Consider the following 15,992-nt stretch of genomic DNA (forward strand, 5'->3'; position numbering starts at 1 on the left):
ATTTGGTTTTGTGATTCAGTAAGGATTACGCTCCTCTACCCATATAAGCTCTTGCTTGTAGTCATTAATAAACAACAAATAAAAATTGATGAAAGATAAATAAAATGATCTATTTACATAACTTCTAATGCTAATTTAATTATGAAAATATATTTAATATTATGAAAATATATTTAAGTCTTGCTAAACTATTTCTTAGGCTGTTTACATTTTATTTATTGAGCATTAAACTTAGGAAAGTTTTTTTAATCTTTAATGACTGATTAATGTTTTATGTTTGGGATGTGAAAGCATTGATGTGCATCTTCAATTTTTACTCCATCTTTTCAAGTGACATGAATTTTCAGGATGACTGTCCACAGGATTTCAGTTTATGTTCAGGGACTAGAATAGGGTTAACTCATTGCCTTGCGGACTTAATAACTTCAGAGGGGATTATGTAATACATCCTTGCATGAAATTCACAGAACATAAAATTACCACTTAAAGTCTCAATTCAGTGGAATTTAGAATAATCACACCTAGTAACTTACATTTAAATGAAAATAGACACAATTTAAAATATGTTTAGACCATTAAAATACATATATATTCTAATTTTCATATCAATAGTTAATTTTCTTAATGTTCACACCCCGACTTTGTAATCATATTTACTTACTTTCACAATCAAACATATTGTTCTAATAGTTTCTTATTTTCCTTAGTAAAGTCTTTTGTAATTTGTATAGTGATCACTCATCAAAATTTGCGGCCATGCTGCCAATATTGTAGAAGGAAAGATCACAAGAAGAGCACTGCAAACTCCAAACTCATCAGCCCCAAGTTGCTCTGACTCCTAGCAACCCCCTAGGCCACAAGGGCGCCTGTGGGATTCCCAGACTGTTAAACTTGAAAGGGGTGGGAAGCCTCCTCCTCCTCCTTCTGGTTAGTGGCTTGCTGTTAGCAGCCTGATGCATAATCACTATGCCCCCAGGACACCTCTTAAGTGATGTATAGACAAATTAATGATAAGTCATGTGATAACTTTCTTCTATTTCACAAACTGAAAAAAAGTACTAGTTTTGAAATTTGCCCTGTGTTGCAAAAGGCTGACAGATGAGGATAGTAAAAATGTCTTGCTACTAGGCTTCTAGAATAAACTGTGTTTAAACACATCTCTGAGAGATCACTCAGTGGCTGCAGAGAAATTCTCTTAGTTCAACACTTGTGTTGGTCTCTTTAGTAGTTTGCTTTTAAAAAACAGCATCTAAAAACTGTGGCTTCCAGGGGTTCTAATAGGCCAGTTAAGGAATAGAGGTCATCCCAGTAGGCTATGGGGACTATTTTTTGGACTCCAAAGATGTAATCTTTATAGATCTTCATGAAACAATGCAAGATGACCATAGGACTGATTAGAAAGAAGTTTCAAGAGTGTAAAAAAGGTGGATTGGTGTGAAAAAGACCAAGAAATTGTTCCAGTGGACTTTTTAAAAATCACGGCAGTGCACCTGCTCATTCTTTGAGGGAGGCCAGGGCTGGCCTATGGGAATTTACTTGAGAAACTTTATCCCATCTACACCCGACAGCCCTGATCTGACTCCTTCAGACTTCCTTTGGTTCCCCAAACTTTCATAACTTTTTAAAGGAATACAATTTGAAATATGAGACAAGGATGATAAAACTGCCATTTTAATGTGCCATAAACCCAAGAGTGTAAAATTCTTTAGGGATGGATTATAGAGAGAAAGCACTGCTTATACAGGTGCATAGACTTTAATGAAGTATATATTGGGAAACAATAGCATGACATTTTGATATTTTTGTTTAATAAAGGTTTGATGATTCTGCAATATTTTTTTACTTTCCCTTGTATTCCCTAATACTTCTAGCTTAACATGTAAGTGTAGAAATTCAGGTTAGTATTCTTTTAAAAGGAAATGAAAGGGTCAACTTGAAAGTGATCGATTTTCTTTAATAACACCATTTTGTTTTAAGTGGCTAAAATGATTAGCATAATATGTGCTAAAAAGACATTGGTATAGTCATTTTTGAAGACTAATTCAGCTTTTTTCTGTCATTGAAATTAAAGGTCTCTAGTAAAGGTGAGAGTACCTGTATGTCATTAAATGCCTCAGGTTTTGTACTGTGCAGTTTTTATTCTCATAAGCTTTCATTATATAATGCTGTACTCTTTGGGTTATTGATTAGGAGTTTGAGCTCTTGGACAGCTTTTAGTTATTTTATATTGTGTGTATGTGAATCTTCTGTGTGCAGGTGTATTTTATATTGTGTGTAGGTGAATCTGGTGTGAGTTAAAATGAAAGCATTTCTTCCGAATGTACCTGTTACTTTGAAGTGGGCAGTAAATGGAATAATTTATTATTAAATATTTAATGATTGCCCATTATATTATCATCAAAGGGTTTATAATCTCATATTAGTTTATAAAATCTCTCCATAAATGAAAAGACAGATGTGGTCAGGGAGGAAGATACAAAGTAATAAAGGATTTTGGAGAGGAGAAAAATAACAGTAGGTCAGAGAAAAGAGTTTTGGGCCTTGAGTCAGAAGACTTAGGTACAGTCTCTGTACTTGCTCTGTGATTGGGGAAGTCATTTATTTTATTTGATGATTTTCAGTTCCCTTTTCTGTAAACTGGAGGTAAATATATCTGTTAATGTCCTTGTGAGAATTAAATGACTGGATTGGTACAAATGTATTTTCATAAGATGTGAAGTTCTGTACACAATTTAGATACTTCTTGCGCTGCCTTGGAGAAAAAAATACAAATAAGCTTTGTAAGAAATACCAATATAATTGGAAGAGATAATCTAAAAATTCTTAATTTTTTTAAAACATAAGTTTGTGATGGATGTGTTATTTTAGAATTTATGCAAAAATAACATTTTTGGCAACATTTTCTGTCAAATTGAGTTTAGAGTGGTAATTTTTGGAAGTTTGAATTTTGGATACAATTTAACATTCTGTGAAACTCTCTTCCGATGAACACTATGATTGAGCAAGATAGACATACAGACTTTCAATTTTTAAGATCTTTTGCCAGTTTATTGGAGCCCTGTTGTCGTGGTAAGTTATGCTTTGGTCTGCTAACTGCAAGATCAATAGCTCAAAACCACCAGCTGCTCCACAAGAGAAAGACCAGGCTTTCTACATAGAAACCCACAGGGAACAGTTCTACCCTGTCCTACAGGGTCACTATGGGTTGCCATTCACTTGATGATAGTGAATTTTAGTTGTCAGTTTAGCAGACTGTTAGTTATTTCAGGCAAGAATTCTACTTTTCATGGTGCATTCACTTTAATGAAACTGCATGTATTAAACATATCTGAGAATATTGATGCTGTGCTGGTGCTGTGGCTAAGTGCTTGCTGCAGTTCAGATCCACCCAGCAGCTCGCCAGGAGGAAAAGCCTGGCACTCTTTTCTCAGACACACTGTAGCCTAGAAAACCCTTGGGGGGCAGTCCTCTCTTATCAAGACAGGGTTGCTGTGAGTTAATATTGACAGCACACAATGAAAACAGGAATATCTGAGTACAGTGTTTTTCTGATGTTGCTTCCTGGCCTGATATATGGTTGCTAGCTTTACAGTGTACAATGTAAAACCCTATTCTGTTAACTTTGTGTTCTATTTCTTGATAATTTTTCATAACAATTTAAATAGCTTAATTCCTTTGATAAGTAAAATATATGTATACTCAAACCCCAGTTTTTGTAAGTGATAAAAACAAAAATATATGATAAACACAAGCAATTTAAAGGTAATTTATTACATAATTTTAGATAAGTGTTGGCCAACCACTCTGCAGAACAGTGAAGCTGACTGCTCCTTTAAGACATTCTAGTCCCAGAGACCCTATGTCAGGGCGCTGTGAATTGCTGTCACTCGATGGCAGTGGGGTTCATGCATTACTTAGAGGCACGCACCAAATTATAGTTCTAGAATTGGTCTCTCTAACACTCATTTGCTAAACACCATTTTGGCAAAATGCCATGATATATAACACAAGGAGATGAAATTGAAATTGTACGGCCCTTCTTCGGGGGCTGAGAACGTCAGGATGTGTTACAGTAGTAGAATTTTTAACAGAGAAATATTAATGAAATAAGATTACTCCCTACTGTTGTGTGATTGCTTATAATGACACTACAGGATAGGGTAGAACTACCCCCAGTGAGTTCTCCAGTGGAGGTAGCTTTTATGCAGGCAGACTGCCTCATCTCCCTCTGCTGGAACAGCTGCTGAGTCTGAATCGCTGACGTTGGCGTTAGCGGCCTATGCCTAACCCACAGAGCCGTCAGCAATAGTAATGCATCATTAATTGATCCACAAAACCCAAATTTACATGTGATGATCAACTAAAAGTAACACTAGGATAATAACATCTCTAAAATAAGGCTTGGAGAGAAATCCTCAGTGTAATGACAGAATTGCCTTTATTGATTTCTTTATTCAGGAAATACTAAACAAGTGAGTATCATGTATGGTTCAGGGAAAAAATAGTGGGCAAACCTATGACCTGTCCTTTTTTATACACAATTAGAGATTTAAGGGAGCTCTTACATGCCTAAAAGAGGAAAGTTTGAATTATGAGTATCAAATATGACATTTATTGTATCAAATATTTCATTTATTCGACAAGTCATTCGTAGTTATCTATCTATCTATCTATCTATCTATCTATCTATCTATCTATCTATATTCTTGTGTTAAGTTTTATCTTCAGATAATGGATTTAATCACTGCCTGTACCAGTTAGGTTCATTTTTGTTGTTGTTGTTGCCACATCTCTAGACTTTTTGACTTAATTTTAAATTTATATCATGGAGCATAAAGGAGACTAAGTGAAAGTAAATAAAAATTCAGAGGTTTGGAAGACAGTTATTTCCAATTCTGTGGCTTTTGTTTGTTTTTTTAATACTGTATTTTGCTATTCTAATCCTATCATTTGGAGGAGGCTTGGTGGCGCACGGGTTCCACGTTGAGCTGCTAACCCCAAGGTCAGCAGTTCGAAACAATGTGTGGCTCCTTGGAAGAGAGATGAACCTTTCTACTCTCATAAAGAGTTAGCGTCTCTCGGAAGTGCCCACGGGCAGTGCTCCTCTTCCCTACAGAGCTGCTGTGTGGCGGACCACCTCCCTGGAAGTGAGAGGGGGGTGTTTTTTGAGCCCTATTGTTTAAAGATTCAAGAGAAGGCATAAGTCACCTGAAGTCAAAATGAACCTTTAATGCCATTTTCTATGTCCCTCACGTACAGTGATGTATGAGGCTTTTTTCTTAACAATAAAACCAAGACATTAAAAAAACTATAGTAATATTATTTTTTGCAGGAACACTGAGTGACTACCGTGTACAGCTCAGGGATGTAATGGTGATGCTCACAGCCTACGGGTGGTCACAGTGATTTATAAATGCGTACAACACATATGCAGTCATAAGCTACAATGAGTGTTGTGAAGGAACGCTACACGGTGCTGCGGCTGGCAGCTCATAACAGGAAAACCTCCGGAAGTTACTATGTTTGAGCTCACAATTGGAGAATGAATAAGTGGCCTTACCAAAATCTTATCAATTTTGTCTCCAAACTCTCCTGGGATACTTCCTATTAAGTAGTTATTTTAAATATTCAGTGTGTCATTTTCATTTGAGAAAACCACAGCTTAGACTTGATATTTTAATATTTAGGCATTTTAAAGGAAGGAGTATTTTATCCTTTTGTTTTGTGCACCCTATTTATCTCAGATCCTTTCTGAAATGACTTTTCCTTTCCAGTTTTCTTCTTCTTTTCTCATAAGCCTATTTATTAATCCTAAACTATGAATCTGGATTTTTTTCAGGAGTTTCACTTCAAATTTTACATTCATTGAATCCCCTTCTCATTTTTGTGTTCTTTATCTGCTTCGTGTGAGTTCCTTGCAATAATAACAGTTCTCTAGATATATGTAAAATAATAAAATCTGATTCTATTTTCATATATATGCATGATTCATTCTTAAATAACAGTAATAACTCAGAAACAAATTCTAGGTAGAATAAATATTTTACAAACAAGTAATCTTCCCCCAGAATGAATCATGGAATATATACTCTACAATAATATACCCTTATTAGTTCAGTGTATATTTATATAAGTTAAAAACATATGATTATTTATAGCTACATCTGTATTTTCTAAAAATGCAGTTATACCATATTTTTATTTGTATTTGTTATTTACTTAATGATACACTTAATAATATATTTTTCTATAAGCTATAATATCAACAATAGTCAATTAAATTATCTGTGTGGACATTTGTAGCAATTTGTTGGAATTCACATAAAAAGTCATTAATGGGAACTTTCAGCTCAGAAGATGTCTCTTTTTTAAAAGTTATCCCGAGTTTTATTTTTTATTTTATTTTATTGCTAAAGCCATTTGGAGATACTTATAACATCCAAGCTGAAACATCAACCTCAGGTCAGATGAGCTGCAAAAAAGAGATCTATACAAGGTCAATTATAATATTGGAATATTTAGTACATTAAAGAACAGAATTTTCCAGTGTTAGTGAATGTTCTTCTGAATCTTTTAGCTGCTTAAATGAGTTTTATCAGTGCATAGTCTTCGCATCATTTTTTGATTACTTCTCTCCATTTTTAAGAAAATCAAGCAATCAGATTTTGCATTGATTAGGGCTCTCACTGATTCCAGAGTGATTGCTGTAAAAATAATTGGTAGTGATCAATTTGCTTTCAGCTCAGGAAAGAAGCACCACGCTTGTGTCACTGTATTAGACCATCATGATTACTCTCAGTGGCAGACAACTAAAGATGAGATTTGGTTTTAAATTGAGAAAGATAAAATTAAAACTCGTTGTTTTATTCAGTATTTCTCATTATAGAGGTGTATTGCCAAGTTTACTGGAGGCAATGTGATACTGGAGGTTGATTTAAAATTTCATCCCGTCTGACCATCATCTTATTACTTCCACTTTTACAAACATTTTGCTTCAGTGTGTTGTGTGCAGGAACCCTCTCTTCATTGCTGAATTAAGTTATCATGTTTATCGCTCACTCTTTTACTGTCAGCTAATGCGCATTGCATTCATTTACATATGTCTATTGCTTCAAGCAACATCCACTGGAAAGGATTCCAGGCCTTGGGGAATACTCCGATAAAAAAAGAAATATAAATATCTATCATCTCATGAGTTTACATTCTAGAGGGAGAAATGGGAAGTAAATAAGATATGCTATTAGATCATGGTAAGTTCTGAGGAGAAAAATTCAAACCATAAATGGAAATAAGCAGTTGAATCGAGGTGAGAAAATGAATATTGAAATTGTGTAGGGTAGTCGAAGTAGTCCTCACTGAATTGGTCACAGGAAGAAAGGAAGACTATGGCTATCTGAAAAAGTATTTCAAATAACAAGCACAAAGGCCCCGTGGAGGGAGTGGATACAGCATTTTTGTTGGAACAAGAAATAGCTGAACGGGGCTGTGGGGAGTGATGAGGTGTTAAGGCTGGTAAAAGAGGAGGTAATAGCAGTGATGGGAGGCAGATTACACAGGCTGTTAGAAGTCATCCCCAGTTACTACTACTGAGTCATCTCTGACAAGGGTGACTAAATTAGAGTAGAAAGGTACTCTGGAGTGTTTTCAGTGGCTGGAATTTTAGAAGTAGATCTTCTACTGATTTGAACATTCAACCTTTGGTTAGCAGCGGAGGACTTTTGTCTCACCCACTGTGCCGTTATAGGTCATGATGTTGAATCAGTTACCACTCACAGCCACCCTGTGCACAGCAGAAACTAGCCAGTTTGGCACCATCCTCACATTCGTTCTTGTGTTTGACCCCATTGTTGCAGCCACTTTGTCAGTCCATCTTGTCTAGGGTCCTCCTCTTTTTTCTTGTCCTTCTTCTTTACCACACATGTTCTATTTCTCCAGGGATAGGTCTATTCTGATAACATGTCCAAAGTCTGTGAGACAGAGTCTTGCCATCCTTGCTTCTAAAGAGCTTTCTGGTTGTACTCAATCCAAAACAGCTTTGTTTGTTCTTTTGACAGTTCATGGGACTTGGAATATTCTTCACCAGTACCATAATTCAAATGCATGGATTCTTCTTTTGTCTTCCTTAATCAGTGTCCAACTTCCCCGTGTATGTGAGGCATTTGAAAATACCCTGGCTTGGGTCAGGTGCACTTAGTCCTTAAAGGAGCATCTCTGCTTTCAACACATTAAAGAGGTGTGCAGCATTTTTTCCCAATGCAATTGGTGAGAGTCATGATCTCGTGACTGCTGTTTCCATGAGCACTGATTGTGAATCCAAGCAAGACAAAATTCTTGATAACTTCAATTTTTTCTCTGTTTATCATGATCATACCTAAAGCTTAAATTCTGTGAGAGGTGAGGCTTTTGAGCAGAGTCATGGCATGATCAAATTTGTCATAGTAGACTTTCACTCCATTTCACTGCTAGGCTAAGAGTAGACTGAATGAAGACTAGGGAGAAGTAGTATGAGAGGTTGAAATATTGTTATTATATGCTATGAATACTGCTATGGCTTTAAAAATTTTTTTGTTTCATAGTCAATTTCACTTAGGAATGCATTCTGGGATCATTAAATTAGTGATATTTTTTATTCTTTGAGAAAATATAATGTACACTGAATCTTTTTTAAAAATGTATTTTCATATATTCATATTTGTAGTTAATTTTATAACAGAAGATTTATTATTTGTATGTTAATAATATAATCCTTACAACTAGACAGTAGACAATGTCATAATAAATAGGGACAAATGATACAAGTTCTCAAGGATTTCATTTTTCTTATGTCCACAACCAGTATCAGTAAAGAAATCCTAGTAATTTATAAATTATCAAGGGTTCATGAGGGAGCAGGGAGCGGGGAGAAAGGGGAAAAATGAGCTGATACCAAGGGCTTAAGTGGAGAGCAAATGTTTTGAGAATGATGAGGGCAATGATTGTACAAATGTGCTTGACACAATTGACATATGTATGGATTATGATAAGAGTTGTATAAGCCCCCAATAAAATGATTTAAAAAAAAAGAAATCAACCTATTGCACTGGGTAAATCTTCTGCACAAGATCTTCTTAAAGCACTGAAGAACAGGGTGTCACTGTGAGGACTAAGTTGTACCTGCCGTGGTATTTTCAAATACCTCATATGCTATAAAAGTCAGATGAATCAATGCATTGGAATGATGGGGTGGACTGTCAGAAGAACGAGCAAATCTATCTTGGAAGAAGTTTAACTAGAATGTTCCTTAGAAGTAAGGATGGTGGGACTTCATCTCATGTATGTTATTCAGGAGAGACCAGTCTCTACAAAAGGACTTTATACTTGGTAAAGTAGAAGAGCATTGACGAAGTGGAAGACCTTTGATGAGATGGGTTTACACATTGTTCTCAAATATAACAATTGTTAAGATTGTACAGTGTGTCATTCTATTGTATATAGGGTCACTAGGAGTTCGAATTGACTTACGGGGACCTAGCAATGACAACAATATAATTAAATTATAATTAAATCCATACCACATGCCAAACATTGAGTGTAGTGTTTACTGTCAAGACTCAAAGTTATTCTATGAGCAGGCTCAAATATTACCTTGTCTCACATTGCATACACTAATGCACTGAGAAGTAAACGACTTGCTCAGGGTGTGGAATACCTGTTAATATATTAGTTTCTTTATCAGTGTGAAATATTGCTAAGCATCCATGCTAACAAATCTTAGCAATTTTGATTGCTCTGTACAGAAGTTTTTAAAGCAAGTTTTTAACCAAATGAAATACACTGCCACTGAGTCAATTCTGACTCGCAGTGATATCCTATAGGACAGAGTAGAACTTCCCCTCGAGGTTCTAAGATGGAGCTCTTTACACGAGTAGAAAACATCATCTTTCTCCCAAGGAACAGCTGTTGTTTTCAAACTGCAGACCAACCTGTATTCCTCATTTATTAGCGTCTGCCCTGAGTTAGAATGTATGATTGTGTTAAAGTAAAGCTAATGCATGTTTGCTCTTCACTTGGTGAAATAAAAACTTCAAAGTTGTATATCAATTAAATTCTATTAAACAATTTTATTCTGTGGAAAAGGAACTTTGAACTTTCTATTTGCTATTTACCAAAATAATTCAAATAAAACATTTAAAGTTAGGTGGTTTTCGGTGCTATTTCTTCTTCACATAGAGTTAAATGGAGCATGCTCAGATTTGTTATATACCCAGGTGAACTCTGAACAATTAGGTGACAAATTACCTCATCATAGTGCAGTGCTTCCTGCATTGAAAAGTCATGATTCAGGCTTTTTTTCCCCTTTGGTAAATTTATTATTAGTGTTTGATATGTATACATGTTTGAAATATGATGATAGAGAAAAGAGATTTGAGCAAAGTCTGAGAAAATGTTACTTACCTAACATGAAACTTTAAAAACTGCTAAGCTCTGAGCATGCTGATATCTGCAGTTTTACCATGGATGCATTTTATTCATTTGTTTGTGGATAACTGAATGGTTTTGCTGAATGAGTAATACATAAATAACCCCAATATAGGAAAACCAGTTAATACTATGTTTATATAGAAAATAAAATAATCACCAAAAATATTCTTTAAATTATGTTTATTCTGCATAGATGTTTTCAAACATTTTTTGTCTTGTTTTATCAAATAGAACATATATGTAGACACGTACCTCTCTTTGATTCAATGATATTCTATACTTTGTTTTCCTTGGTATTTTAGCAAAATAAATTTCAGATCTATTTGTTACTTTTTAAAAATAGAAGTTAATTCATTGATTAATATAATCTTTTTATGTACTATTTCATAGTTATTCTAAATTGAATTCTCTAATTCTAATTCTCTCTCCAGAATTTATATAGATTCGAAGGCAGTGGGTTTTCAAACATACCTCAACTCATAGATCATCACTACACAACAAAACAAGTCATCACTAAGAAATCAGGTGTGGTTTTGCTGAACCCTATTGTTAAGGTAGGTGCACTTATGTACTTTAAAGAAGATTTTAAAAAATAATGCATTGTTAGTTAACATTTTTGATATAAAACCAAAAAGAAACTCGCTGCCATCGAGTCAATTCTGACTCATGGTGACCCTATGGGACTGGAGTAGAAAGCTGCATTTTTCTTCTGAGGAGCAGCTGGTGGTTTGCAACAGCTGACCTCATGGTTAGTGGCACAGCATGCCACCAAGGTTCCTAACATTTTCCATAGTAAATAAAATCTTTATAATATTTGCCAGAAATTTAGCAATAAAAGGTTTGTACAATCACCACTATAACCAATACGATTGAGGCATAGATTTTCTTGTTTTAGTAAATCCCGGTATTTAAAAACAATAAAACTAATCAGTGGGCATAGTTTTTACTTGTGGCAGCTTCAGAATGCAAATGGGTTTCAGAGATACTGCTGCCTCAGTTCACACACCAGTCAGATATTTGCATTGTCCAAAGGCAAACCTGTGAGAAAAAGATGTGGCAGTCGTGTACTTCGTTTCAGTTTGCAGACCTGGAATGCTTACCAGGGTAGTTCTCGGTCTGCCGCAGGAGGTCGCTGTAGAGTCAGAATCAACTCAGCAGCAGCAGGTTTGGTTTGATTTCTGGAAAGGCTTAAGAGAAAAATCCAACAAATCAAACTCCTTGTTGAGTTGATTCCAATTCTAAGTAGGTGTACATTCAGAGACCAAAGCCATAAAACAAGAGCATATGAATGCAGATTTGGGCTTGAGTAGAAATACTCAACTTTAAAACTTTTCAAGAAGTGAGCCTCGTTAGATGAGCTAGATTTTCCGGACTGTTATCTGGTCAGTTATAAGCTCTCTCTCCAGCACTGACTCTAGAGCTGATTATGTTATCATTTTATGGGTATTTATCACTACCCATAAAAATAACTGTAACCGGAGAGCTGCATAATAATAAGGGGCTGTATAGGATTGTTTTATGAGATAGCAATTGAAAGTTTATCTAGCCATTACTCTGATCTAAGGTTCTGGTATTTGAAACAAATCATCCCATGAGTTTGTTATGTCTTTTGTTATACTCTGAATTTAAAGAATAATGATACTCTTAAAAGAAAATAATAAAGCAGAGGTTTTGAAAGTTAAATAATTTTCAATTATGAATGGAGAGCAAATTGATAGGGATTTTGTTGTGGTGGTATTATGTGTAATATCTCTTTTTTAAAAAGTTGTTTGTACTTTTATTTACTGGAATCTACTCCTGGATTTAATTTGTGTAAGAACTTAATACTGTTAACCATAGAATGTACCATAAAATATCCAATTTTCATTATGCCAGATTTCATTTTAAGCCTACATAAAGAATTCTGTTTTGGACTCAATGTAATTTCTGTGCTCTGGCAGCTTTCTTATTTCTTACCATTTGTTTCTGCTGTCACTAAGGAAATATACCCTCATAGTGCCCGACTAGTAGAGACAGTGACCCCAGTAGTCCTTCTCCTCGCTCCAAGCTCTCCTTCCCCGTCATTCGGAAGTCCAGTAAAGTAGATATCCAGTGAATGAAGTTGTTTTCATTTCCCGTCCTCACAAAATCACTGGATCTTCTAGTCACCCACTCTCATCATTTTCATTATTGGTTCCATTTCTTTCTCAAGTGTTACTTTGTCAGAGAGAGCGTTTCTGACTACAATGTGGGAAACAATATTTTACTATCTTTTTCTCCCCCTCCACCGTCTTAATTTCTCTTTGTTCCAGTTATTTAAATACTGACATTATATCATATAATGTATTTTAATTGTCTGTCTTCCCTCCGTGAAATATAACTTCCACAAGGGTTAGATTAATATTTTGCTATTAGTACCATTGTAATACTTACTGTTGGTTGACCCAGCAAATTTTTGTTGAGGGATAAAATTTAGTGAATAAATGCTAGGAGCCAGGTGCTTGCTGAGCTTTGTATATACATTATTATTTAACCCTCACATATTCTTGTTTGTGAAGTATTGTTTTATAATCAGTATATTATGAATAAAGAGCTAATCTTAAAATTGTAAATTACTTGTCTGTGACAACACAGCTGATAAACAGAACTGGGATTTGAGCCCATGTTCTTAAACATTTTCTATTTCTTCACATGTGAGGTCTACAAGAGGTACCCCTAGAACACCAAAATTGCACTAAGCAGAGCGGAGCTTTCGTCATACGATTTTTTTCCTGCTAGGAGAGCATCAAGGAGCTAGTTCTGAGTTAGTGCACCCAGTGGTGTCGCTTGGGAAGGTTCCACAAGCACTTTTGCTGGAGCCTTGTGTTTTGTGATGGCTGGTTTAAGAGAACAGCATGCAGCTGTGAAATTTTGTTTCCTTCTCAGGAAAAATGCCACAGAAGTTGTTGTGATGTTGAACACAGTTTACAAGGACAGCACTATGGGAAAAACTGAACTGTATGAGTGGTTTTCTTGTTTCAAAAAAGGTGAAATGTCTATTGATGACAAACTTTGTTCTAGACATCTGTCAACTTACCAAAAGGATGAAAATGTCAACTCACAGTGCATTTGGAGTCTGTTCCACCAGGTTAAACTGTTAATCAAGCTTTCTGTTTAGTGCCTGTGGCTCCTGACCCTTTTGGGGGTTGAATGACCCTTTCACAGGGGTCGCTTGATTCATAACAGTAGCAAAATTACAGTGATGATATAACAATGAAAATAATTTTATGGTTGGGGAGTTACCACACCATGAGGAGCTGTATTAACAGGTCGCAGCATTAGGAACATTGAGAACCACTGATTGAGAGGTTTTGAAAGATGGAATAACGGTGTCTGACCAAAAAAAAAAAAGGCCTGATCTGTGGCAGATGGGGGACTGGTTTTGCCACCATGAAAGGCACCTATTCACACAACCATCTCAGTGTGCCAGCTTTTGGCATAAAATAGCATGGCTCTCTCACCACATGTACCTTCCTCACCGACCTCACTCTGCGTGACTTTTTGTTTCTGTGAGTGAAGAGGGCATGGAAGGACGGCCTTTGAGCACTGGAAGAAGTGACGAAAGACAAATAAGGGGGGATGCTGCAAGCCATCCCAATGGATGAGTTTGAACAGTATTTCAAAGAAAGGAATTGCTGATGTGACAAATGTATCAAGTTTAATGGAGAATACTTTGAAGGTGATAAATTGTATTGTAAAACATATTAAATATATAACTTTGCAGGGAGAAAGTTTCGGGGTTTGGGGGATACCCCTTCATGTACTTTAGAGTCTAGAATATATTGCTTTCAATTTGGTAAGAGATGAGTATAAAAGATCTCTAGTACAAGTCATTGTGTTCTGAGAGTTTATTTGCCTTTTAAAATTAAATCTCTTCTGATTTACCTTTTTTAAAAAAATGAAAGACATACATTTATGAATGGAAATTTAAGCAAAAATGGTCATGATTTAATTCAGTTGGGTTAGGCAGGGTGCCATAATCTTGAACCTTGGCAAATCACTTGCCTGCCAGAATGAATCAAGTTACTGTGGCTTTCTACGGAATTTTGTTTTAGAATTCCAGAATAATAGAAGCAGATCTCTGAGAGGAAAATAATTATCTGCATGGTGGAAGCTATGCACTTGTCATGAAGGGACAGGCTTGCGGCAATAGCATTCATGAGCAAATGCATTTTAAAAGAGAAGGGCCACATTTGCACTTAGTTGCTGTATTTTAATGTTTTCTTTTGTTTTAAAGGGGACTTCAAAATGTTTGCAGGCATGAAAAATGTGTGTGGGCCACATCTGACTTCTTCCTCAGTACAGAGGAGAATCCATCTTCACACCAGCCCAAGGCTGGTTGGGAGAAATAGACAGGCTTCCCCCCTCCGGTTTCCTTAACCTTACTCTGACACCAATCATCCTTCCCAGGTCTCTCTGCTTCTATGCTGGATGCCATAATTTATTGCACTGGCCACACATAACTCACAGACAATATTCACAATTATAGGTTTTACTAAGAAAGCTAACAGGCTACAAAATGTCAAGGATTCAGTTCTTTTGTGTGCATTACCTCCTCTTAACCATGCTGGTAGGCATATCTCTCTCTGGTCCTCATGTTTCCTTGTCTGAAAAACCTGTTGCTCTACCTCATTGTCTAGTGCTGCCACTCTGCGCATCCTCAGGCCCAGCCTCCTGGTCTCATTGCTGCTCTTCTGCTCTGTCTCGGAGTTTTCAGTGCTGCAGTATCAGGTGCCTGTGCTGCCTGTCACATCAGAAATGGATCTTGCATATACTCTGCTGCTGGTTACTCTTTTATATTGATCATCATTGAGCTTGCCTGTTCCTGCTTCTGGGATGGCTCTCTAAGACCAATAGGAATGGCCAAAGTGACCAATCCCCTCTACCTTCTATGTGTAATCTCATCCAATCATTTGGTAACAGCAAAGAGATGGATAGAAGAACCACATTTAAGCAATTTTATTTCATCACAGTGGGAAAATGGAATTAAATGATCATGGAATTTTCCCACAAACTTTGAGTATACCTCTTTCATTGTTTACCTCTTATACTATAATTACTGTTCAATGATTTTGCTTTATATAGGCTTATTTTTTCTGATATGGTTAGGCCTTTGTTCACATTATTATATGGATTCAGCCATTTTCCTACTTAAAGAAACATTGATGCTCCTTCCTTAGTTCATTAGGAACTTTTGGGTCATAGTAACATGATTTTTAAAACGTAACAAAGAATATTGTAAAAATATGTGATTCAGAATTTATTCACTTAGAAAATATTACCCTCACTATATCCTACAAAGTGTTCTTTGTGTCATTTTCTGTGACAAGCTAGCTGCTAGACATGACTGATAGGGGAAGCTAGGGTTAGGTAGTGTATCTGTGTAGAGGAGAGCTGCTACCGTAATTTTAAATATTATAATCAGAGCATGGTCCAAGAATACCTCCTTGAAATCTGTTGTATCAGATATTAATATTGCTCATCCTGCCTTTTCATGGTTGCTATTGGCTTGA

The 15,992-nt window shown here is 35.9% G+C and overlaps 1 protein-coding gene across 3 annotated transcripts in view; it reads left to right on the top strand.

Moving 5' to 3' along the window:
* FER (FER tyrosine kinase) overlaps nucleotides 1–15,992 on the top strand; it is a 459,241-nt gene that overhangs the window by 208,490 nt on the left and 234,759 nt on the right. For all 3 annotated transcript variants that reach the window (XM_075541367.1, XM_075541368.1, XM_075541366.1), the window contains one exon: nucleotides 10,893–11,015. In XM_075541367.1, coding sequence (XP_075397482.1) covers nucleotides 10,893–11,015 — 123 coding nt within the window. The remainder of the gene's footprint in view (nucleotides 1–10,892; nucleotides 11,016–15,992) is intronic.

Source organism: Tenrec ecaudatus, chromosome 2 (assembly GCF_050624435.1).
Source record: "Tenrec ecaudatus isolate mTenEca1 chromosome 2, mTenEca1.hap1, whole genome shotgun sequence".
Classification (NCBI taxonomy): domain Eukaryota; kingdom Metazoa; phylum Chordata; class Mammalia; order Afrosoricida; family Tenrecidae; genus Tenrec; species Tenrec ecaudatus.